At 33.1% G+C, this 23,813-nt stretch overlaps 4 protein-coding genes across 4 annotated transcripts; 3 read left to right on the top strand and 1 right to left on the bottom strand.

Annotated features, from left to right (window-relative positions):
- The first annotated feature begins 10,766 nt into the window (after window positions 1-10,766).
- Window positions 10,767-13,713, top strand: LOC102615635 (uncharacterized). Its single transcript, XM_006465033.3, has 3 exons — window positions 10,767-11,188; window positions 11,272-11,393; window positions 13,212-13,713. Exons 1-3 carry the CDS (start codon window positions 10,930-10,932, stop codon window positions 13,374-13,376), a joined length of 546 nt encoding a protein of 181 aa, XP_006465096.1. The 5' UTR covers window positions 10,767-10,929; the 3' UTR covers window positions 13,377-13,713.
- Window positions 13,714-15,106: 1,393 nt separating this feature from the next.
- LOC112496108 (uncharacterized) lies at window positions 15,107-16,851 on the top strand. Its single transcript, XM_052431484.1, has 4 exons — window positions 15,107-15,925; window positions 16,005-16,151; window positions 16,275-16,619; window positions 16,705-16,851. The coding sequence occupies exons 1-3, from the start codon at window positions 15,773-15,775 to the stop codon at window positions 16,581-16,583; spliced, it is 609 nt and encodes a 202-aa protein (XP_052287444.1). The 5' UTR covers window positions 15,107-15,772; the 3' UTR covers window positions 16,584-16,619; window positions 16,705-16,851.
- Window positions 16,711-19,274, top strand: LOC112496041 (uncharacterized). The gene is made up of 11 exons (XM_052431485.1): window positions 16,711-16,920; window positions 17,072-17,137; window positions 17,229-17,294; window positions 17,386-17,451; window positions 17,543-17,608; window positions 17,700-17,944; window positions 18,074-18,158; window positions 18,233-18,313; window positions 18,398-18,535; window positions 18,615-18,874; window positions 18,959-19,274. The coding sequence occupies exons 2-8, from the start codon at window positions 17,126-17,128 to the stop codon at window positions 18,311-18,313; spliced, it is 621 nt and encodes a 206-aa protein (XP_052287445.1). The 5' UTR covers window positions 16,711-16,920; window positions 17,072-17,125; the 3' UTR covers window positions 18,398-18,535; window positions 18,615-18,874; window positions 18,959-19,274.
- Window positions 19,275-20,466: 1,192 nt separating this feature from the next.
- On the bottom strand, window positions 20,467-21,037 carry LOC107176416 (uncharacterized). Its single transcript, XM_015528908.1, has 2 exons — window positions 20,932-21,037; window positions 20,467-20,864 (listed from the first exon to the last, which is right to left on the bottom strand). The coding sequence occupies exons 1-2, from the start codon at window positions 21,035-21,037 to the stop codon at window positions 20,467-20,469; spliced, it is 504 nt and encodes a 167-aa protein (XP_015384394.1).
- Between the last annotated feature and the right edge of the window lie 2,776 nt (window positions 21,038-23,813).

Genomic DNA, 23,813 nt, shown 5'->3' with positions numbered 1-23,813 from the left:
GTACTGGATGTGGTCAAGCTAAATTCAGAGCAGTACCAATCTACGATGGCTTGATTAATGGATGTTCATCGTTGGGTTTCTTAATTCTCTAATGGATATATTATAACTCTTTTTTTGGGGGGCGGGGGGGGGGGGGGGGGTTAGCCTTCTGGCAATGTTTGTGATTGATGTTGAAGGAGTCAGGAGCTTTTTTAGAGGTATGAAATGGCTTCGGAGAACATGAATCTTCCATCCATGGTAAAAGTTAATCTGCATTACAATCACGTGAACTCAAATGTTGCTATGATAGATTTTTTTAGTGATATGGAGGGTGTGGGCTCCAGAGATGATGAAGATGGATTGGGTGAGGCGAATGGCTAAAGTAAGAGTGATAACATTCGATCTTCGAGTTTAGTTAACTTAGATGGATCTTTTCATCCACCTCTCTTCTTCTTTTCAGGGAAGGGTAAAGCTTTTGGTTCTTAAACTTACACATTATATTCGTTGTTTCATTTGTTATGTTTTTGTCTTTGCCTTCTCTCTTTTTTATTTTCCAAAGACAAGGGTATTATAATGGATATTATTATTGCGCATCATACCATTGCCACTGAATTTATTGTTGCTGTTCTGACTAGCCATTATTCCTCCTGCGACAGGAGTACATTGCAACAGTGAACATAAACCATGAGCATATTTCAACAGTGGATGTAAACCATGAGTACATTGTAATATAAATTATAAAATGCTAACTAAGAAGTTGGCTAAAGAAGACATTGTAAAGCATTTGAAATAGGAGAGTTGGATGTTATTTTCGCACCAGACATTATCGTGATAGACTTCTAATATTTATTGGCAAACAATGGATTGACAATCAAATCATCTGCAATAGAGATCTTAGATGAGAAATTTGATGAAATAATAGTATTTTAACATTAATGCAATCTAAAGAATTTTCTAAATATTAGATATCTTAAATTATGACATAAGTAATGGATATAACTCCATTTTTTTTAAGAGTAACGAATCATGATGTTATTAAAACTCAACAAATTTGAAACACAGCTAAGTATAACAGTAAGGTAAAAAAAGAAAAAGCACAATTAAAATACATTAAAACGTAACTAAATGTTACTTCACTCTTCATTATCCTTGTTCAGCAGCAGCCCATCAATAGTCACTTAAAGCAAAGTTAAGTTGTTCCAAGGCATTTGCTTTTAATTTTTCTTTTGCTATCTTTGTCTCTCTTGTATTTGCAACTTTAATCTTCTTTTCTGGATACAGTTCCAACTCCCTACAAATTCCACACAAGTTCAAAAAGTTGTGCTAATGGTGGTGAAGGATATGGTACTAGTTTCATTGGGAGACATTGAGAATTACATCATATTTCAATAAGGTAATTTTGAATTTGTGTGTGCCAAGTCTCAAGGAAGGGTTTTGGAACTTTTGTTGGTTAAATGAATTTTATGAGGGTTAGAGTGATTTTGTAATGTAGAGTGTGAGTAATTACAACGAGGCTAAGGTTTATGGTTCACTTATGATTTCGGGTAATGGACAAAAAATGCCTAAGATAGAAAGCTTATAATTTCATTAATTCATTCAACACTCAAGTGAAAAATTTGTCAAAGTGTTGCATGTGTGTAACACTACTTATTTTCTCTCCTGGTTTATTTTGAGCTTTTCAAGATTTAGTAACAAGTGCCATATACAAAAAAAAAAAAAAATGAGTGGCCATGATTATTTTCTAATTTAACGTTATATAATTACCTATTAGACTCTCTCTTTCATAAATTTTACAAAATTTATGTTTTCTATCTCTTCTTTGCGGTTAACAGAGTTGGGTTTGATTCCACTTAATTAACTGAATTAGAGATGTATTAGAGAAACGTGATGTTTTGACTATGGGGTAAAAACAAATCACTGAAGAGGTAATTGATCTATCTGGGGACATAATAACTCGTTGGATGTAAGTTCCTGGAAGATATTGATATATTATCTGCAAATCTGTTATTGACATATCCTATTCATCTACTAATCTCAAAGTTCTTTAATAAGACAAGCTTGTCTCTTTTGCAAGTCAGCTCAAATATTATGATAAGTTTACAAGCAATGAAAGCTTTCAATTTTGTCTTAACTAGCAAATATTTCCTGTTCTTTTGCTACTTCTTTTCAATGTACATAATGAAGAAGAACAAGTGGATGCAGTATTTGATGCAACAAAATAGTTCTTGTCAGTTAATAAAAATCCTCAAAAACATCCATGGGAAATTCAGGAAATGATTTTGAAGCAGTCTAACAAATATAAAGATTGGGTGGAGGAGGCATTAACACGAGCAATTGAATTCCTCGCGAGTTTAGGCTTGAACTTCTTGATTATTCCACTCCAGCTTCTCCCTCTATCTTTTTTTTTTTCTTCTATGTTTTTGCTCTCTTGGCTAACTAGAGAGATCGTTAATCCCCCAGACATTTACTACAAATGAGCTTACGACTTACTTAAAACACAATTTTTGGGGTAAGCCCATTCAAAGCGTGGTCAAGCTGAATTTGGAGTAATACCAATCTAAGGTGGCTTGATTGGTGAATTTTCAAAATTGGGACTCTCAATTCTCTGATGGATATATTATAACTACTTTTGCGGTTTAGCCTTCCTACAGTGCCCATCGTCAATGTTGAGGGAGTCAGAGAGCTTTTCAGAGTATAAAATTACTCAAGAGAACATGACTCATCCATTTATGGTAAAAGTTAATCTACCTTACTGTCACGTGAACTCAAATGTGGCTATGATAGATTTTTTGAATGATAAGGAGGGGGTGAGCTCTAGAGATGATAAAGATGGATTGGATGAGGCAGATAACTTAAGCAAATGCGATAACATTCGATCTTCGAGTTTAGTTAACTCAGATAGGTCTTCTTATCAACCTCCATTCTTGTTTTTCAGGGAAAGGTAAGGCTTCTAGTTCTTAAAAGTATAGATTATATTTGCTATTTTAATTGTTATGTTTTGTCTTTACCTTGTCTTTTTTTTTAATTTCCCAAAGACAAAGGTATTATAATGAATACTATTATTGCACGTTACACTATCACCACAACGTTTGTTGTTGCCGTTCTAACTAGCCACTAATACTTATGCAGGAGTACATTGCAATAGTAAACATAAACCATGAGTACATTTCAGTAGTGGACATTAATCATGAGTACATTATAATATATATTATATAATGCTAACTAGGAAGTTGACTAAAGAAGATAATATAGAGTATTTGATGGCAGAGAGTTGGATGCCATTTTTGCATCGTACGTTAACATGATAGACTTTTAACATTTATTTGCAAACAATGGACTAACAACTGGATCATCTGTAAGAGAAATTTTTGATGAGAAATTTGATGAAATAAAAGTATTTTAACATTAATGAAATCAAACGAATTTTTTAAAATATTAAATATCTTAAATTATAACATAAATAAAAGATCAAACTCCATTTTTTTTTGCCCAAAATCATGATGTTATTGAAAAAACATACGAAAGTTCAAACACAATTATGTATAACAAGAAAAGTAAAAAAAAAAAAAAGACAAAGCAGAATTCAAACAAAAATAAAACATAATTACTGAGATAATAAAAGTAAGAAAGACAAAGTATAATTAATTCACAATTAAAATATAACTTCACTCTCCATTATCCTTGTTTAGTAACAACCCATCAATTGTCACTTAAAGCAAAGTTAAGCTGTTCCAGGACATCCATTTTTGGTTTTTTTTTTTGCATTATTACTAAGAATTTAGGGAAGAATGATGATGGCGTCAAGCCAATTATGGATAGTTCTTAGCTCATTCGTTATCTTTGGCTTTCTCCTGTTTGCAAATTCAATCTTCTTCTCTGCATATAGTTCTATCTCTCTACGAATTCAACACAAGTTACTTTTAGCATTTTCTCTAATCTCTTTGGCGTTATCTAGCAAGGGTGCTGCTATTGCAATGTCATCTTTGGAATGCTCGATCAGCCTGTTCTCATATGAATAGCATCTATAGTTATTGACAGTAAAAAAGAAAAAAAAAATTCTTCGAAGCTGTGCCAATGGTGGTCAAGGATATGGCACTAGTTTCAGTGGGAGACATTAAGTCTTCATGAGAAATATAGAACATTCCATACATAATATACTATGAAAATAGAAAACATTTTAAGATCACTCTAATCTATCTAGACAACAATTTCTTCAACATGTGTGTCATACCTTTATCTCGAAATCCAACCTTAGAAAAACAACAGGTTTTCTGTTTTGTGCCCTTTGATCGATTGTCCTATCATGATTCAATTTTGTTTTTCTAACTTTTTTAAACTTGTTTTAGTTAATCATAATAGCAAAAAATGTAGCTGGATGCATGGCTCTATTAGGGAGTCAAGGGAATGAGTGAGAAAGTACTTGTGAGGTTGACAGTAGTTGAATGTGAAGATGTTACTTCAATGGAGATTAACGTATTTTGGAACAATAATTTTGGATTTGTTTTGTCGAATCTAGAGGACAAGGGCTTGGAGTTTTTGTTAGTTAAATGAATTTTATGACGGTTAGGGTAATGTCGAGTGTGAGTAATTACAACGAGGCTTGGGTTTAAGGTTCGCTTGTGATTCTAGGTGAGAGAGTGTGCGAGACAAAGACCTTAGGTTTTCATTAATTCAATTAGCACTTGAGTGAAAGATTTGCCGAAGTATTGGATGTGTTTAACACTACTTAATTTTCCTCCTAGTCTATTTTGAGATTTTTAAGTTCTAGTAACATGTGCCACATATACAAAAAAAAAAAAAGAGTGGCCAAGATTATTTGTTGATTTAATGCTATATAATTAATTGTGAAGCCGAGTTAGTTACATTCTATTATAATCACTGATGAGGTGACTTGATGACTCAGCATGTGTTGGCCAGCAGGTGGTTAATTAGTTATGACCAGGAGTGTATAAAACGCAAAGGAAAGGCTGACTGTTTGGTATCTTTTATCGATTTTTTAAGAGGCCTAGGTAGAGAGTGAGAGAATTCTTCGTGCAAGTAATTTGTTCTCTGCCATATGAGTATTCATTGTAATCAATATAATCAATATAGCTTCACACCTTGTTTGGGTTCTTCAACCATGCATATAGGTACGTTGGCACCGAACCACGTAAATCTTCTTTGTTGTTTCTTTGTGTCTTTCTGCCTCTAGCTTTCTTCCCACGTTATTTCTTTCTTGTTATTTTGGATTACCTTTGTTCATGATTCTTTTTTTTTTTTGGTTACTCTAATTCTTAGTGACAAATCGAGCTTGGTTTATCTTTTATTTGCTTAACATTAACTATTAAACTCTCTCTTTCATTAATTTTATAAAATTTTTGCTTTCTTTCTTTTCACTGCGTTAAAGGAGTTGGATTTTATTCCACTTAACGTCTCTACTCATTTGTTTCAGTTGACTTAACTGGAGATGTATCTGAGAAACATGATGTTTTGACTATAGGGTAAAAATAGACCACTGAAGAGATAATTGATCTAAAGAATAGGGAACAAAGGGAAGTACAAAAGGGAGTGGAAGTCAAGGAGTATCTAAGGGGACTTACTAACCCGTTGGATGAAAGTTTCGAGAAGATAGATATATCATTAGCAGATCCATTATTGACGTTTCTTGTTCATCCACTAATCTTAGAGTTCTTTAACAAGGAAAGCTTATCTCTTTTACAAGTCAGCTCAAATATTCTCAGGAGTTTATAGGCGAAGGAAGCTTTCAATTTGGTCTTGACTAGCCAACATTTCTTGTCCTTGTTCGACTTCTTTTCAATGTACATAGTGAAAAAGAACAAGCGGACGCAGTATTTGATGCATCAAGATAGTTCTTGCTAGTTAACAGAAATCCTCAGAGACATGCGAGTAAAATTCCGGCAATAATTCCATAGCAATCCAACAAAAAATAATGATTCCATAACAATCCAACTGGGGAATTAGTCTCCCATTCCCTGAACTTTCCGGATCCCAATTTCTTAAAATTAAGAAGTAAAAGCACAATACTTTGTAGTGGCCATTGCTTCTCGAGTTGATCCGAAGTAGACTAAATTGTCTTTAGAGTTAACCAAACACTCCAGAATTGATCGTGTACAACTTATAATATTTTGATTATAATAAAATTGAAATACCGTTAAATAGTAAAACTAAATTACAACTCATATTGTAACTAAATAGAAATTGTAAATAATATAAAATTATAAAAAAAAGAGGCTTGTACTATACAATTTTCTTAAAATGGATTTGCCACCTATTAACGGGTGCTTTAAGTCTGAATGACAACTATTTCTCAGGATATAATAGGATATGGAACAAGTTCAGCACACTATTGAATTGTTTTTAGTAAACTTCTGAAGTGCTTGAACTCGTTGACACAAAAAAAGTCAAAGGAGGAAAAAAATGTTTTGTGTTTTTGTGTGATTTTGCTTTTGAAATGAGGAGAAGCCACCAATTTATAGACATTCGGGTGAGGGTAGTATCATCCATAATTAATTGTATTCAAATTTGTAATGGTCACTTTCAATTAAAAGCTCTATAATTTAGAATCATAATCTAGTCAGCTAATTAAATCACAATATCTTTAACTGTTGTATGTAATCTAAAAGTTATTAAATTGATTTATGTTATAAGATTTCTAATTTAAGCTTTTAATTCTTGCAATTAATCATGAAAAAATTAAAAAAATGATAAAAAACAGTTTATCTAACGTCAATATTAGAGCTAAGGTCTCAAGTTCAAATCCCCTACTTGCAAGCTCCGCCAATAATTCCTTCAATTTGCTTAAGGTTTGGGTCAAACGACTTCTCAAACAATTATTTGTTGATTTACATCATAGTTTTCTTATGCGTCTTGTAGTCATCTTGACTTGATAGTTGATATTGTTATGACTTTATTCTTACCTAAAAAAAGAAATAATTTTTTCCTAAAAAATATTCATTTTTGGTTTTAAGTGTTTTTTTCTTAATACCTTTCAAGAAAAATGAAATGGGGAAAACTTAGCATCTTTTCAAAATCATTATTGGTTTTATCCAATTGTCTCTATATTTTGCCTCGGCAGAAAGCTGGTCCTGGTGCAAATGATGCCTAAGGTGAATAAAGATTCTTCTTATGTGTATGATGTTGACTAAGGTATGTTCTTGATGACATTTTGTTTCTTTTGTGTAGATGCATAGGTACTAAGAAATACTAGGAATCTTGAAACATATATTTTAGAAGATCATGTATTGATTCATGTCATATTCAATAGTGGAAAGCTAGTTTTTCTGCTCTAGTCTTGCCATTTTCCGAAGGTTCTTGTGTGATGAGACGAATTGCAAGCTTTTGAATGTGCTTGTCTAAATCTGGTTAGTGTTAGTTTAAAGGGCAGTAGGTCTGAGATTTTCTGGATAATTTCGGAAATTCAAACCTAGAAATGAGAGTTCCAAAGGATCCATTTTAATTTTGTACTAAGATTTTGTAATGCTCATGCCCATTAATTAGCTAAACATACTATAAGGAAAGATACAACTGCTGTCTGGTTAGATTTATTACCAGTAGAAGTACAGAATGTATTTAACAGTGTCGTTTAATCAGTAATGAAATGTTTACTTTCATTTCAAAAAAAAAAAACGCCTTCTTCTTGGTAGTTTGCATCCACACCCTATAGTCAGATTCAATTATAGTAAAAGTAGGTCAATATAAAATAACTTTGGTTTTTCCTATTTCCTTTTAAGCCTGGGGATGCTCAGATGTGGGGAAGATAATAAAATATTGATTAAGAAAATTTTTTTCCTCTTATAAACAAATGTACACTGAAGCTTTGTCTAGATATTAAAGTACTTAGTAGAATTACCTTTTAGTTTATTGTTAATACTTTTTGTTATTTAATGGGTACATGCCTACCCTAGTGTGTAGGTAGTGTAAGTTCCTACAACCGAGGCTTTCTGGCAAATCTCTAAACGCATCAATATGCTTAGATACTAGTGTATCTTTGGACAAACCTTTTTGTTTGAATGGTATTATTTCATAGTCAAAGCTTATGTTACATTAGCTGTATGTTACAACTATAAATTTTTAAATTCTTAGAAAAGATAATAATTATTAAAAAGGTCAATAAATTTTAATGTTTTACATTATACCCTAGGTTGTTTATACTCCATGTTGTTTACACCCAAGCTGCAATATTTCAATTTTTTTAAAGTTCTTCGTTTATATTTATAGCAAAGTTAGTATCAAACTCCTCAACAATTTTTTCTATTTTATTTAATTGAATCTTTAACTTGTTTAATTTTATATCTATTGAGTTTTTATTCATTATATTAATAATCTCTTGGTTTAATATATCATGATTTTTAATGTTAAAGTCTTTTATGAATTGTTTAACTTTATTAAATTCTTTACTTAGTTGATCACTTGATCTCTTAACTTTTTAATTTATTTTATATTCCTTCATTGAAATTATTAATTTCTAATATTTTGTCTACCATTTCTATATCATTTATAGATAAGTTTAGATTTTCTAATTTATTAAATAAATATAGTGACATTCAATTTAATTGATTATTTCTCCACATGTTTGAATCATTGATAAGATCAAAGAATTGAAATATTTTTATTAGAGGTTTTGATAATTTATTCATTGTACAATCTTTTTAATAATTCATTGGATTTATAAGATATTTATTACATATAATATCTCTTATAATTCATGATACTAAATTTAGATTACAAAATCTGTGTGATGGCATTGATCGTATGTATTTAAGAAGGAAAATAGATTGAATGTGTGTGTGTATGGTAGAAGAAAAAATTAGTTTATGTCTCAAGAGAGACAAGAAATTATAAATGTAAGTGCAAAAATATATTCAAAATTTGTGGATCTTTATGAGTATAATAATAATTTAAATCTTTATAAAATGTTGTAAAAAATTTATAAAGTTTTAAAAATAAATATAGAAAAGATGGATGAAAAAATGATTTAATTATAAAAAATCAATGAGGACTTATTTGAAAAAATAAGTAAACATATGATTAAAAATAAAATTTTCTATAAATATCTATTTCACCTGTACTTTGTTTTATATTAAAATTATTTTTATCTATTAAATTTAAAAAATATAAAAATTAATGGCATATATTCATTGGTTGTTTGTTACATTATATGTAATGTAAGCTTTACCTATTTCATATGTTATATGCTTTTTGGTTTCATTTATTAGCTATCTAGGAGCTGGCTACGGTACAGATGCTGTACCTTACAGACCAGGTTAGCCAGCTCCCCAATGGTGCCATCTGCTGACTTTGTTTCCACATATAGGGACACGTGGAGTGTGTGGAGTGGGGGATGTATGTTACAGAATCTGTAACATAGACTTCTCCTAGCTATCTAATATCCTTACTGATAAAAGTACATGCTATTGTCCATTGCGATTAGCCTTAGCCTAACTTAGAAGTCATTTTTGTCTCATCTTAAATTGACGTAGACAATTTAGAAATTCCGTTATAAATAAGCTTGGATTTGGTTTGGAACTCTAACTCTTTAAGCCTCCACATCACTGTAGTTTAAATTTGAACGAAACCTTGGTCAAGCTTTAGTATATGCCATTTATTTATATCTTGAGAACCAAAATCTGGACAAATTTGGCTTTAGGATTGATCTTAATCAGCCAATAATAATTTCAGCGCCCCATAAAGCTACTCAACCTAAAACCTTCCCTACTAGAGATAGCAAATAAATCTAGGTCCATCCCGCATCCACAAATATTTGAAAGATTCAAATTCAAAAAATCTTGATCCACGTAATAAAAAATGTGGACCTAGATGTAGAAATTGAGGATTCATGTGGATCCATATTCATTTGCATTTGGAAAACTAAATATTCGGATTTGCATATTTTTTTGAAATAAATTCTCTGCACTATTTATTTTTTGTCATATGTATATTTAACCATCACAAAATTTTAACAAGTGATTTGCATCACTTTATTTCTAAACTTGTATCGATTAACTACTTTGACACCAACAAAATTTAGAATTCATTAAATAATTCAAATAAAATGATCATTTTACCCTTAAATAAATTCATAGACTATTTTATCCTATAAAATTTTAAAAAATAAAATTATAATTACAAAAATACCCCTGAATTTATTAAAACAAATAAATCTCAAAATCCAAAGTGTTAATTTTTGTAATTGATAAAATAAGCATATATTAATGCACCTATGACATATGTAATACAACTAATTAATACATAAATGACATGTGTAGTTTAGTTTTTTTTTTTTTTTGAGGAGGTGTAGTTTAGTTAAATATAGCTACCACTGACATAATATTTTAATTGTTGTACGATTGATATGAAATCTCTTATGTATTTTAAAATTTCTCTTAGTAAAAAACTTGGAAACCCCACTATTCCTTTTAGCCTCCCCCGTCCTCACCTGAGCTAGTAGCAACAAAAACAAGCATAGTCAATTGCAGTAGAATTTAGAGCAATAGAACTCAAGGAAATATCTAAAATGTATCATATAGTAAGACTAACTACCTCGAGAATTTGGTGAAGAAGGGAATTGTGATCTGGGCCCATTCCCTGAGTGCAACTAATGTAGAAATAAGGCTCGAGCCCATGAACCTTTCAACCAACACTAGGCCGTAACACATACCAAAAGCAAGAACTTGACCAAACATTATTACTATTATAATGACAGTGAAGTGACTCACTGATGCCCCGAGATTGGGACACGTAGGCAGACGCGCCGCGCGGGGGGGGGGGGGGGGGGGCGGGCCCCACTTGGAGAGCGAGAAGCGATGATTTGTTTCAATGTTTCGTGGTGCTTCATCTCCCATACGGCTTTCAGGGTTTAACTGAAAATAACTCTGTAGTGTAACCGTGTAATACAATACTGAAAACTGATACGGCAGCAATCATCATCAAGCCTTCAAAGACTGTTAGGAAATGGGATTTGGAGTCCTGAGAAGCATTATTCGACCCCTATCAAGAACTTTAATATCACGAAGTCCGACTTCCACTTCCTCAACGACGCCGTTTTTCTCCTCCTCTTCGTTGTTAAAACCCTATTTTCAACTTCTTTCGACCCGCCAATCTCCATGGATCCCGATTTCGAACCATTTCCACAGCCTAACCGACACACGATTTCCAAAGCGGAGACCGGTTGAAAAGCCTCGCCGTAAAAGAGCCAGCTTGCGTCCTCCAGGTACTTATTCCCTTAAGCTTTCAATTTACATTTGATTCAATTTACGATTTTTGCAATTTTTCAAAAAAAAAATTGATTTGCAGGGCCTTATGCTTGGGTTCAGTACACGCCAGGGCAGCCGATTAGTCCTAATAATCCCAATCAAGGGAGCGTCAAAAGAAGAAACGAGAAAAAGCGAATGAGGCAGCGGCGCGCTTTTATTTTGGTGCGTTATTTGACAACTTATCATTTTTTTTTTTTGGACTTGTTAATGGATTTTTGCACGTCCTATTTGTCAAATTGATGTTCCACTTTCGGATAAAGCGTAAAGACATTGTTGCTAATTGGTAGAGTCAGTAGAGCCACTTTCTCTATGAGCTGGCCGTAAGGTTTCAATTTGGCTTTCGAATTTGATCACAATGGTTTATTTTCACTAAAAAATGCTGATATCAAACACAAAAGCAAGAAATAATTTTTTTTTTTTTTGGGTGTCTCTCTTTAAGATTTTCCATGTATCAGGCATTTATCTATGTCAAGGGGAGAGAGTCTTTGAAATTTCTTCAAAATCTGGTGTTGTCGTACTTGTCACGGGGGAAAATTTTGCTGTGAGATGGCTGCAGCAGTGCTGTCTTTAAATCTTAGATGACCTTTCTACCTTTATTGCACGTTATTTTATTTCTTTGGTACATTAATTTATTTTTTGTAAATAAGAAAACTATATTTTAGTATCTAATGGACAAATTACACTTGAATAGTAAAACTTTATTAACAATTGAGCTCAGATAGACATAGGCAAGGTTTCGCACAAGAGACGACATGGAAACCCTTTGTTTCAACTCAAGCTTCGTCATCGCCCATTAATTGAAGTATTGTAAATGTTGTATTATTTATTGTTTTCTGTTTTACAGGAGATTCATCGTAATGTGTTAGTACAAAACTATTTTGACATTAATTTTGTGAAACTTGAGTTTACTCCAACATCTCTTGTGAAAGCTAAATACTCCATTAGTGTTTTTCTTCAGTGCGAATCTCATTTGTGTGGAAGTCACCTGTCTGGAGTAGGCTCATGGTCAAGAAACTAAATAGATTGGTTGTCTCATCCTTAGGAATTTTCATTTTTGTTCAAAATCCAATACAGTTGCTCTCTTGAATGTTTTCACTATTTTTCCTTCCTTTCTGAAATCAATACTATCTTATTTGCTTTTTACACTTCAGTAACATCTTCATTGTTTGTGCACCATGTTGTAAACAAAATTGGTTTCCTCTTCCATTTTGTGATGAGCGACATGCATTTCCTTTTTCTATTCCTTAGAGTTTGCTAAGGGAAAGACCTATTGATGAAGAGCAAGAAATTGCAAAAATCCTATTTAGATTGAAATTTATAATATTTAGGGGTTGCTATTTAGAGTTTATTGTTTATATATTGTTTATTTGAGTTGTATTCCTAGTTTAGGTATGATCTTTATTAAAATAGGTTTCTAGTCATATTAGGATAAGTCGTAGTTGGTATAAATCAGTGTCTTTTGTAGCTTTTATAGGCTGGCCTTGGTTATTTGTTATTGATTATTTCTTGGAATAAACTCTAGGTTTGAGTTATATTCTTGTTTTTTGTTGATCTTTTGTGGAATTAACGAGACCTAGATTCGTGGATATTCTTCGAGTCAATATGAATTTAGTTTATTTATTTATTCCAGTACTCTCAAGGATCAACGGGATATTAAAAATATCACTATCTTTCCATCACCCTACATTTTTATCCTTCTGCTGAATCAGTTTTATTGCAAAACGTTCGTTTATAGAACCACGCTGCATCACCTACACTGATTACATTTGAATTGAGTACAAAGATAAATTCAACAATTGGCCTGAGCTTATGTTTTACCTATTTGTTATTTGTTATATTCTATTAGAATTTTGGCATCCTTATAAATTAATAAGAGGCTTTTGGGGCCTTTGTGTTGGGTGCAATATTTTTAGATTAGGATGTGCTCTGGTGCAAACATTTGTAATCACAAAATCTTTTCTGTATATTAAACCTATGCAGTCAGAGGCAAAGAAGCGAAAAGCTCAGTTGCAGGAGGCTAACAGGAAGAAAAGAGCTCAGAGGGTAGAGCACAAGATGGCTGCAGTGGCAAGGGAAAGGGCATGGGCTGAAAGACTGGCAGAGCTGCAGCGGCTTGAGGAAGAGAAGAAAATATCCATATCTTGAAATTTTTGTTCTTTACATTTGCAGTCTTAACGAAGATGTTGACTTTTGATTGTTTGATTTTATTCCAAATTTGTGGTTTTTTAGGTTACTGTTTTTTGTTTGAAACCTTAGAAAATACTAGTGATATTGTGCAGTTTCTGAAGCACATGTTTCACTTGCCTTGATCTGTGTTTGTCAAATTTCCTGTCGTTTGGAATTGGTAGTCAAGACGGGTAGATTGGGAGTTGATTTTTCTTCAGAGCTTAGTGTGGGATTGAAGAATAAAGAGTTGGCCTTTTAACTTGTAAACATTTTCTTTACAGAAGAATAAACAGAATGAATTAGTATTCAAATTTAAGTTGTGTAATGACTCTGTCTTTACCTAAGCATGTGCCAGAACTAGCATATTTTGCATATAAGTGATTGGATTAATTCTTGAGTAATTTAATATCAGAAGTTTCAAACTGTATTCAAAACTGTATTCCCCAATCCCTTAAATCTCTGGGGTATGCTTTCATGGACTTCAGAACTGATGATTATTGAATTTGTAGTATGTCTGGAGGTTGACATATAGGCAAGATGAACTTGTTTAAATATAGGAAACTAGGAGGCATGAGCATGGCTTTGGTCTCAATCTTTTGTCTCTTAAGCTAATAGAGATGTTTTTGTATAAACTCAATGTAGTATTGAAGGGTAGGATTGGCTAACTGTTGGTCAGTGGGGAATGGAAGAAATTCACTGCTGGCAAATAAATAGAAAGCAGAAACATGTTTGTTTGTGAGGGGCGAATTGCGTGGAATATACCTGGTTTCCCTCAAAATACTTAAAATATACCTCCATATATTAAAATTGCTAGCTTTACACATATATACTTAAAAAGATCAGGGAAAATACAAAAATAACCTTAATAAAAGCCAACAAAACAGAATCGATTCCCACCCAAAATCACAAAGTCGAGTAAACAAAATAAGAGAGAAAACTCCTTGAAGAACAAGCGGCTCTCTACCCATTCTGCACTTCAGCTATCCCCATTGCCTCAGCTGTGTCACCACCACCTTGTCTTGCCTCCGTCATTGGTTACTAGGTAAGCAATTTTCATTTTCTTCTTTCTCCTACAAATATTGAAAGAAAAATTTTAGGGTTTTGCTTGAAAATAGTAAGTGATTTAGTGAATTGGGTATAATTTATGAGATTACTGAAAATAGAAAGAATTAGAAGTATAACATAAACAATGTAATACAATATATCACGAAAAGACATACAAAAACAAATGTTAGACAACATATTTTAATTTGAAGAACTTCAAATTTATTTTATTTCCTCTATGGATTTTGTATTCTTTTTTTTTTTAGTGCAACAATTAAGATTTGGCAACAATGTGGTTAAAGAAAAGTTGATTAAAGAATAATGTGGGTTAATTTTCTCAATTTTTGCTTTGCGGTTGGAGAAAGGATGTGTTTAGTTTTGAAACATTATGATTCAATTTTAAAGGTTATTTGATTGTGTTCATTGGATCTGCCTTTTATTGATTATTGTTTTGAATTTTGTTATAAACATATTGTTCTGTAAATTTATGAAATTAAGGATTGTAGTGTAAGAATCTATATGTGTTGTGTTCTAAAATCAGGGTTAGAGTTCAATTATGAGCTGGAAAATAGTTGTTGGCATGTTATTAGCCTAATAACATTTGAATTGTTTACTATAATGCTTCATATGATTAGTTTATAACTCATTTAACCTCTAGATAAAATTTTTTACTTGATCCTGTAGGTTCTGGACTATATACCAAAAAAAACCATGCCATCCGATGATAATTTAGATAACGACGATCATAAGGCGGTTTTAGTAAAAGTGTCTAATATGTCATCACTAAAGGCACTTTCACTTATAAAGCAACGTCTCACAGAGCAACAATATGAAGTGTTTAAGGAAACATGCTTTGGTCATTTTGTGTACCTTCAAGATCTAAAATTCGCTGGCCAAATTGTTCATGCATTATTATTACGATATGTGAGATCAACTGATAAGGCAATGTACTTCAAAATAGGACAAAAAGAGTGCAGATTTTCTATGCTTGAGTTTGCCTTAATTACGGGATTGAAATGCCATAAAGAACATGATCTTCTAGTACATGAGAAAGACAATACTGATAGTATATGTGATGTGTTCATGGGGGGCAATCATGAATTTACTCAAAAACAATTACAGAAAGCTTTTTCAACAGCCCAGTCCAATGATGATACCTTGATGGTTAAGTTCGCCATGCTATATTTCTTGGAGTCTGTGTTGCTAGGAAAGGAGCCCAAGAATAAGATTGATGACCTCCATATTCGTCTATTAGACAACTTTTTCGTCTATTAGACAACTTTAAAGAATTTAATAATTATCCATGGGGTCGCTTGTCATTTGAGGCAACAATGTTAAGCTTGAAGAACACAGTTACAAGGAGAAGCAAAAGAATTGGTTCATTAGATCCAAACACAGTTACAAGGAGAAGTAAAAGAATTGGTTCATTAGATCCAAACACAGAAGAGAAATACAGCCTTTATGGTTTTCCATTTGCGTTTCAGGTGAGAATGCTTATTTATTTATTTTTATAATAAACACATGAATTTTATATGATATTGATGTAGTGTTGTAATATTGTAGGTGTGGACATACGAGGTCATTTCTGAATTCGGCCAAAAATTTGCAACCGAAAAGGGTGATTTAAAGGTTCCAAGAATTCTTAAGTGGTTTTGTAAGAACAAGATTATGGCTGATGTAATTAATAAAGCCTTGAAAGAGGAAGACACCGTAAGTGTTTCATTCTTATTTAAGTGCGAACCATTAACATGAATTATTTAGTTTAACTTGAGTTATTTAGTTAAAGCATTAGTACCTTCTTGGTATAATTTAATTAACATCTATATTATATAGTTTACTGTAGCGACAACATTGCATGCCACCGGAAGTGATGGAAGTAATGAGATTGCACAACATTACATGCAATGGTTCTTGGCTTCGGAAATTGAGTGGAAGCAAGAGCTTGGCGAACTCAATGCTGTGAGTGGTGATGAGCCTAACAACGAACCAAATTCTGCACATTCAAATGTGCAAATGCAGCAGCAAGTTGATGTTGTAATGGATGATAGGCATGCAACCATCACTGATGATATTTCACACACACCATTCAATGCACCCTCCCCAGGATTTTTTCCTTCGCCACGTAATGCACCTACTTTTTAGAGGACAACACTGTTCCACGAAAAAACAAGCAAAAATGTAAGTTAGTTGATTTGTTTAAAGACATTTTGAGATTTTTATTTATGAAATTAACTTAGCAGTATATCTTAAAACATGTTCGTAGGTCACTCCGTCTTGTCGTGTCTCCATAGGCGATCATGTTGCTCCAACATTTCAGAAAATTTATGACAGATTAAGCAAAATCGAGGAAAAGGTGCAAAAGATTGATGTGTTGGAAGCAAAGCTTGACAACATTACAAAAGACTTATGGAGAACGACGAAGTTACTCGAGGAGTTTTTAGCATCTTTTAATGCAGCCAAAGATAGTCTCACTGATGAGGTTTGCAACATTTTAAACACTTTTAGAAGCAATTTTTATTTTTTTATATATTTTTACATTTATTTCAGTGGCTTAGAAAAAATTGAAATTAAATTCAGTTGACAATAATTACGAGCGAATTCTAATTTTGTTATATTTATTCATAATACAGCCACCTGCACATAATCCTCCTACCTCAGTGGCTTCTGATGTAGTCATAGATAAAATGGATGTTCAGGTTTGTAATATTAAATCTAGTTGAAGTTAAATTCAGTTGGTTACTATTATGTAAAGAATTCTAAATTATGTTATATTTATCTGTAATACAGCTACCTGCACATGATCCTCATATCTCAGTGGCTTCTCATGTAGACCATGATAAAATAGATGATCAGGTTCGTAATATTAAATTCAGTTTGTGTTGAATTTACTTGCCAGCAATTATGTACAAAATTATAAATTTAATTGTATTTATCCGTAATACAGCCACTTGCACATGATCATCAAACCGCAGGGACTGCTCATGAAGATGCCGATAAAATTGATGTTGAGGTTGGTAAATTTAAATTTAGTTCGTGTTGAATTTAGTTACTAGCAATTATGTACAAAATTCTAAATTTGATTGTATTTATCGATAATACAGCCATATGCACATGATCATCAAACCGCAGGGGCTGCTCATGTAGATGCCGATAAAATTGATGTTGAGGTTGGTAAATTTAAATTTAGTTCGTGTTAAAATAAGTTACTAGCAATTATATACAAAATTCTAAATTTTGTTTTATTTACCTGTAATACAGCCACCTGTACATGGTGTAATTAACATTACTGATGAAATTTCTAGCAAATCTCACGACAAAAAAAGATGCAAAGAACAAGATTGTGTTCCATTGGAACAACATTATCTGAGAAAAAAGAGAAAAAAATCAGTATATGTTAGCACACCTTACACTGACCCTTATAAGAAGTCACGAAAGGATGCAGTAACTGAATCAAAAGGTCCAATAAACTTTGATGATTGGATGCGTGATGGCAATATGGAGCCGTAAGTTTATTTTATTCTTTTTTTTTGTTTTCGGGTTAATTATATTTATTTCTTCTTTTATTCTTGTTTTAGGGTTAATTATATTTATTCAAGTTGCTATGTAATAATATTTCTTATTTTTTATGGTAGTTTGACAATAAGGTGGCCCGTCCACGACGCAGATAAAGACTTCTTCCGTCTATTATGCAAACCAAGATCATGGATATCTAGCGCAGTAATAATTTTTGTTAGGTACTTTAATGAATATGTTAAACAATGCATATAATAACTATTGTTTATTATCTACAGCACTTGGACTCTTTTTTTTATGCTGTACGACACAGCTTGGTAAACTCCCCATCTTGTGCCATAATGGACACTATATATTAAGTAAGTTTGTTATTACATTTATAAAACATATAGGAAAATATAAAATATATAAGACACTTACACTTTTGTTTTCTGTAATGATAGCGAAAGTTAGAGCATCTGTATTCAGTTTACGTGATCAACCCTGAAAAAGTATGGACAAATAATGCTACTAATTATGTCGTTGATTATGCCAAGGGTGAAAAACTTAACTGTGTTGTTCATTGGAAAGATGTTTCCAAAGTAAGTTGCTTATATTTATTTGATATGTTGACTATAGTTTTTTTTCTCCATTTAGTGGTTTACATGGTTTTTTCTGTAGGTATATATTCCGCTTCATCCTAATCAAGATCATTGGGCACTAGCACAGTTTGACCTTCAAAAGGAGATAATTTTTGTGTATGACTCCATGTTAGATTATATGAATGACAGTGCATTTGAGAAGGAATTGTTGCCGTTTGTAGTTATGATGCCATTGATTCTAGATAGGATCTCATGGTATACTTCACATTCTGATAATAATTCTCTAACTCGTAAGTGGAAGGCTGTGCGAGTTTCAGACATCCCACAACAAAAAAACAAGTAAGAAATATTGTTGCCTCTCTTATATTATCTCTTGAGTTATGTAATATCAAATAACTATCACTTTATATTTATCTCTTGCAGCAATGATTGTGGGGTTTTTGTTATGTTTTATTTGGAGGCACTTGTATATGGTCTAGACATTCCATATGACGTTCGTACACAAGCAGGCATTAACTCATACCGAAAACAAGTGGCAACAAGGTTGTTTTCTGACAAGAAGTTGATAGAGGAGTGCGATTGATGATGACAAGAAGTTCATTGTTTTGGATAATCAAGAATACTCGACTTCGTATTAGTTTGTAGTTTAACTTTTGGGATAATGTTAATCAAAACCTTATGAACTGGCTTGTATTGTTGTAAATGGGTGAAATAAGTTAAATATTTTGGGTTTTGTTATTATTTAGTCAGCATTAAATCTCCAAAGAAATTTTATACTTTTTTATGTAGGTCGGCTAAAGAGTCGAGTATACTCAACTTATTTCATCAAAGTCTGGTATTTTGATTCCCATACTTCAATGTATGTTTGCCTAAAAAATTCTCCTCTAATTGACTTAACTCTCGACTTCCTTCAGCAAAGTTAGGAAAATAGTCGGGAATACTCAGCTTTTAATGTGATCTTGCCTAACATTGAACAAAATTTCTCCTCATCGAAGTCGGGTAAACAGTCGAGAAAACTCGACTTTTAGTGTAATATTGCCTAACATTACATAAAATTTCTCCTCATCGAAGTCAGGTAAATAATCGAGAAAACTCAACTTATATTGCAATCTTCTCTAACATTGAACGAAAATTCTCCTCTCATCAAAGTCGGGTATCAGGTCGAGAATACTCGGCTTTTATAGTAACATTATGTCAGATTGAATGAAAATTCTCGACTCATCAAAGTCGGGTATGAGGTCGAGAATACTCGGCTTTTAATGTAACATTACGTCAGATTGAATGAAAAATCAACTTATTTCATCAAAGTTGGGTATGAGGTCGAGAATACTCGACTTTCATCAAAGTCGGGTAAATAACAGAAAATACTTGACTTTTTTCAGTGCAGTCGGGATTGAGATCGAGAATACTCGACTATAATATAAAAGTCGGGTTAAAAGTCGAGAATACTCGACTTTGATTGTATCAATATGTAATAATCTATCAAAAAATGTAATAGCTACTAAATATTATCTGCAATAACTGACCATGAAATAGTATCTGTAACAACTTTAAATTATCCAGGAAACATTAAATACAATTGTATTTCATCCTTATACAATTTCAACTAGTAAATAACAACTAGTAAATTGATCTTTATCTAGGAAACATTAAATAGCAACTAGTAAATTCATCCTTCTACAATTTCAATACGAAAATCCTTATACAATGACTTAGCATAGTCCTTTAATTGCTCCAAGAACTCAAGCCATAACCCAAAAATCTACGATGCCACAATTTAAAGACAACATACAAGCTAAATCCTTCGTCAAGCCCTGTACACATAATGTTAAATTTAGTACATATTTAAACAACATTAACGAAATAAATAAAACATAAATGAATACCAAGAATTGAGACACTTACATTGCATATAAATTTAAAACAAGGTATCACTCATGTAACGACATTGGCGTCATGCATTTGAGTCGATTGTGTCCACGACCACCACACCGACTGCATTTACGAGGCACCTTTTCCTCACCCCTAGATGGTATTCTATTATTTTTTGGACGCCCACTTGACCGCTTTTCTAGAGGAGGATGTACTTCGCGGGCACATACATCACCAGAAACATCCCACCCCTCTTGAGGACCAACAGGATAAATAGTCTCAGAATATGCTAACACCCATGCATCACTTGAATAGTAATGGGAGCAGTAATCATAGATTGAAAAATCCCGATGCCTACACACCGCCACAGCATGTACACATGGTAATTGTTCAAGTTGGAATTCCCGACAAGTGCAAGTTTTCTCTAACATGTTCACATGCCCATCAAGATCACCATCTTTAACAATAAATTCATATAGATTTAAGTTGATCACTCGAAAAAGTTTGAGAGGCAATTTGTCTACTTCTCACTACCTTATCCGCCCATTTTGTCAGTCGACTATTTGTAGCCGCAGCCTCTTCACGACGCTTACAAAACCACTCTCGTAGTTTGTCAATTATCCCATCCATTAGTTTATGAATAGGTAACAATCGATCAGATTTTAAAATCCCATTCATGCATTTAGCAATGTTGGTATTCATAATATTGTAACGTCGTCCATCAAAGTGCGAACGTGCTCACTTATCAATCCCTGCCTCCTCAAGATACTTTCCAACTGCTTCGCTGACCTTGTATATCTCATTCATATAATATGTGAAGTGTGTTAGTCGATAAGCTTTTGAAGCCGCTTCAAATATACCACCAACATCAACATCTTTAAAGTGAGTCCTAAGGTTTTGCTTTAAGTGGTATGTACAAACTCCATAGGTTGCATTCGGGAACACAGTAGATACAGATTTCTTAATACTTGGATGGCGGTCAGAAATGAAAACTAAATTTTCAACTTCCCCAATTGATTCCCCCAACTTTGTGAAAAACCACAACCAAGATGCATCGTTCTCACTATCACCGACACCGAAAGCTAATGGATAAATCTGATTGTTACCATCCTTGCATGTGGCAATGAACATAGTTCCTTTGAGAAAGGTACCATCAACTGCAATAACTGGCCTAATGGAAGAAGAAAATCCCCTCAAAGAACTACCTATTGCCATGAAGAAGTACTTGAAGTGATTTGTGTTATCAATCTCAAGGAAAGTTCGAGCCCCAAGATTCTTTTTCTCAAGCATTGCCATATATTGTGGAAGCAATTTGTAAGACTCTTCAGGTGAACCTCGAACAATTTGCATTGTACATTCCCTTGCTCTCCATGCTTTGTGATAACTTATATCGTAACCATATTGTTGCTGAAAATCCTGCATAATGTCTGCAGCCCTATATGAAGAAGATGAACCATCATACTTAAACTGAATATTTTGGGCAATTAGTTTTGCAGAAGCTTGGCGATGATCTTTCTTCGAGACATCATGGGAACAAGAATGTACATGGCAATACTTCCTAATTTCGAACATACCACAATTATTGACCTTAACAGCACGAAGACGCCATTTACAGTTTTTATCCACGCAAGTGACAACAAGTAGATTCTTACCAGACTTAAAGGTTTTATATTCAAAATTTCTTGCTATAGCATATGCACTGAGCTTGCCTTGCAAGACCTCTCTGGAAGAAAATTGTTGTCTTTCCATAAATCCATCACTATCATCACCAACTTCATTTGATGCTAAATTATCAACACTAACGAACGAATCATTTGTGCTTATTGAATTACTACTAGCCAGCAAACCAAGTCTCGGCAAATAGTTGTTACTACACCGTGGCTGAATTATGGTCAACACCGGTGGACTATCAGTTCTTGCTTCAATATTCGGTAGTGTCATGTCTTCGGCATCAAGATGGACAGTTCGTGCTTCAATATCCGGTACCATTCTGTCTTCGACATCAAGATGGACCTCTGTTGGATGAGGAATAAAACTATCATCTTCTATTCTAACTCTGTCAACTTCAGGTTGGGAAGCTGATAAATCAACGGTTGGATAATAGTGACTCTCCTCCCAAGAAAGGTGTCTTGCAGGTGGACTATTCTCTGCCCTTATATCGCCATTACGCTCGATAATATTTACCCTACGTTCATAAGTGATGCATAGAGGATTTCTAAAACCACTATTAGCTTCTTCCAAAAAAAATTCTACATCACAATCATTCAAAATTTCCATAGGTGGCAAAGGCTCTGACGATGTTTTGAACTTGAACTTCATGCTAATAACAAATTCAGAAAGATCAATAGAAATCACTTCTGCCACTTTTTCAACAAGTTGCTCAAGTGTAGTTGAATGTGGTACTTTAATACCCCGTATCTGAGTACCGGTAAATATATATTCACCATTTTCCTGAGTCCATTCACCATTATACAATATAGGAACACGTACAATTGCCATGAATGAGTGAAGACACTGCCATCATTAGAAAAATTTTAGTACAAAAAATATGGATCTAGTGACTTACTCGACCTTATTACTCGACTTATTTTGTAAAATTACTCGACTTAATACTCAACATTCAACACACTAACTTGACTTCTTACTTGACTTACTCAACTCATTTCTTACTCATCAAAATTCTCGACTTACCCGACTTCTTACTATACTTATTCAATCCACTTACTCGACTTCGCGCTCGACTAAATACTCGACTTATTCAATTGTCTTCATTTCTTACTCGACTAAATGCTCAACTTACCAGACTTCATTCCCGACTTAATACTCGACTAGATACTCGACTTATTCAATGCATTCACTTCTTACTCGACTGAATGCTTAACTTACCAAACTTCATACCGGACTTTGTACTGGACTACATACTCGACTTATTCAATGCATTTACTTCTTACTCGAATGAATGCTCAACTTACTAGACTTTATACTCGACTTTGTACTTGACTAGATACTCGACTTATTCAGTTGCCTTAACTTCTTACTCGACTAAATGGTCAACTTACCTGACTTTATACCCGACTTTATACTGGACTAGATACTCGACTTATTCAATTGCCTTCACTTCTTACTCGATTGAATGCTCAACTTACCAGACTCCATACTTGACTTCTTTAAAAATATTAATACTCAACTCAATGTACTTACCCGACTTATTACTTGACCATTAATACTCGACTTATTTAATATGCTTACTCGACTTCTTACCGGACCATATACTCGACTTATTTAATATGCTTACTCGACTCATTTAATATTCTTACTCGACTTCTTACCCGACCATATACTCGACTTATTTAATATGCTTACTCGACTCATTTAATATTCTTACTCGACTTCTTACCCGACCATA

The sequence above is a fragment of the Citrus sinensis genome, chromosome 7 (genome assembly GCF_022201045.2).
Source record: "Citrus sinensis cultivar Valencia sweet orange chromosome 7, DVS_A1.0, whole genome shotgun sequence".
Classification (NCBI taxonomy): domain Eukaryota; kingdom Viridiplantae; phylum Streptophyta; class Magnoliopsida; order Sapindales; family Rutaceae; genus Citrus; species Citrus sinensis.
Note: the sequence above shows the minus strand (reverse complement) of the source record. Positions and strands in the feature narration are given on the sequence as shown.

Excerpts from the sequence above, each read along its gene's own strand:
- LOC102615635 (XM_006465033.3), top strand. The coding sequence starts at position 10,930 with ATGGGATTTGGAGTCCTGAGAAGCATTATTCGACCCCTATCAAGAACT. Across the intron at positions 11,189-11,271 it reads AGCCAGCTTGCGTCCTCCAG|GGCCTTATGCTTGGGTTCAG; the intron begins GTACTTATTCCC and ends ATTGATTTGCAG. Across the intron at positions 11,394-13,211 it reads AGCGGCGCGCTTTTATTTTG|TCAGAGGCAAAGAAGCGAAA; the intron begins GTGCGTTATTTG and ends AAACCTATGCAG.
- LOC112496108 (XM_052431484.1), top strand. The coding sequence starts at position 15,773 with ATGTTAAGCTTGAAGAACACAGTTACAAGGAGAAGCAAAAGAATTGGT. Across the intron at positions 15,926-16,004 it reads GTTTTCCATTTGCGTTTCAG|GTGTGGACATACGAGGTCAT; the intron begins GTGAGAATGCTT and ends GTAATATTGTAG. Across the intron at positions 16,152-16,274 it reads CCTTGAAAGAGGAAGACACC|TTTACTGTAGCGACAACATT; the intron begins GTAAGTGTTTCA and ends TATATTATATAG.
- LOC112496041 (XM_052431485.1), top strand. Across the intron at positions 17,295-17,385 it reads ATGATAAAATAGATGATCAG|CCACTTGCACATGATCATCA; the intron begins GTTCGTAATATT and ends TCCGTAATACAG. Across the intron at positions 17,945-18,073 it reads CGTGATGGCAATATGGAGCC|TTTGACAATAAGGTGGCCCG; the intron begins GTAAGTTTATTT and ends TTTTTATGGTAG.
- LOC107176416 (XM_015528908.1), bottom strand. The coding sequence starts at position 21,037 with ATGGATGGGATAATTGACAAACTACGAGAGTGGTTTTGTAAGCGTCGT. Across the intron at positions 20,865-20,931 it reads GGCGGATAAGGTAGTGAGAA|ATGGTGATCTTGATGGGCAT; the intron begins GTAGACAAATTG and ends TTATTGTTAAAG.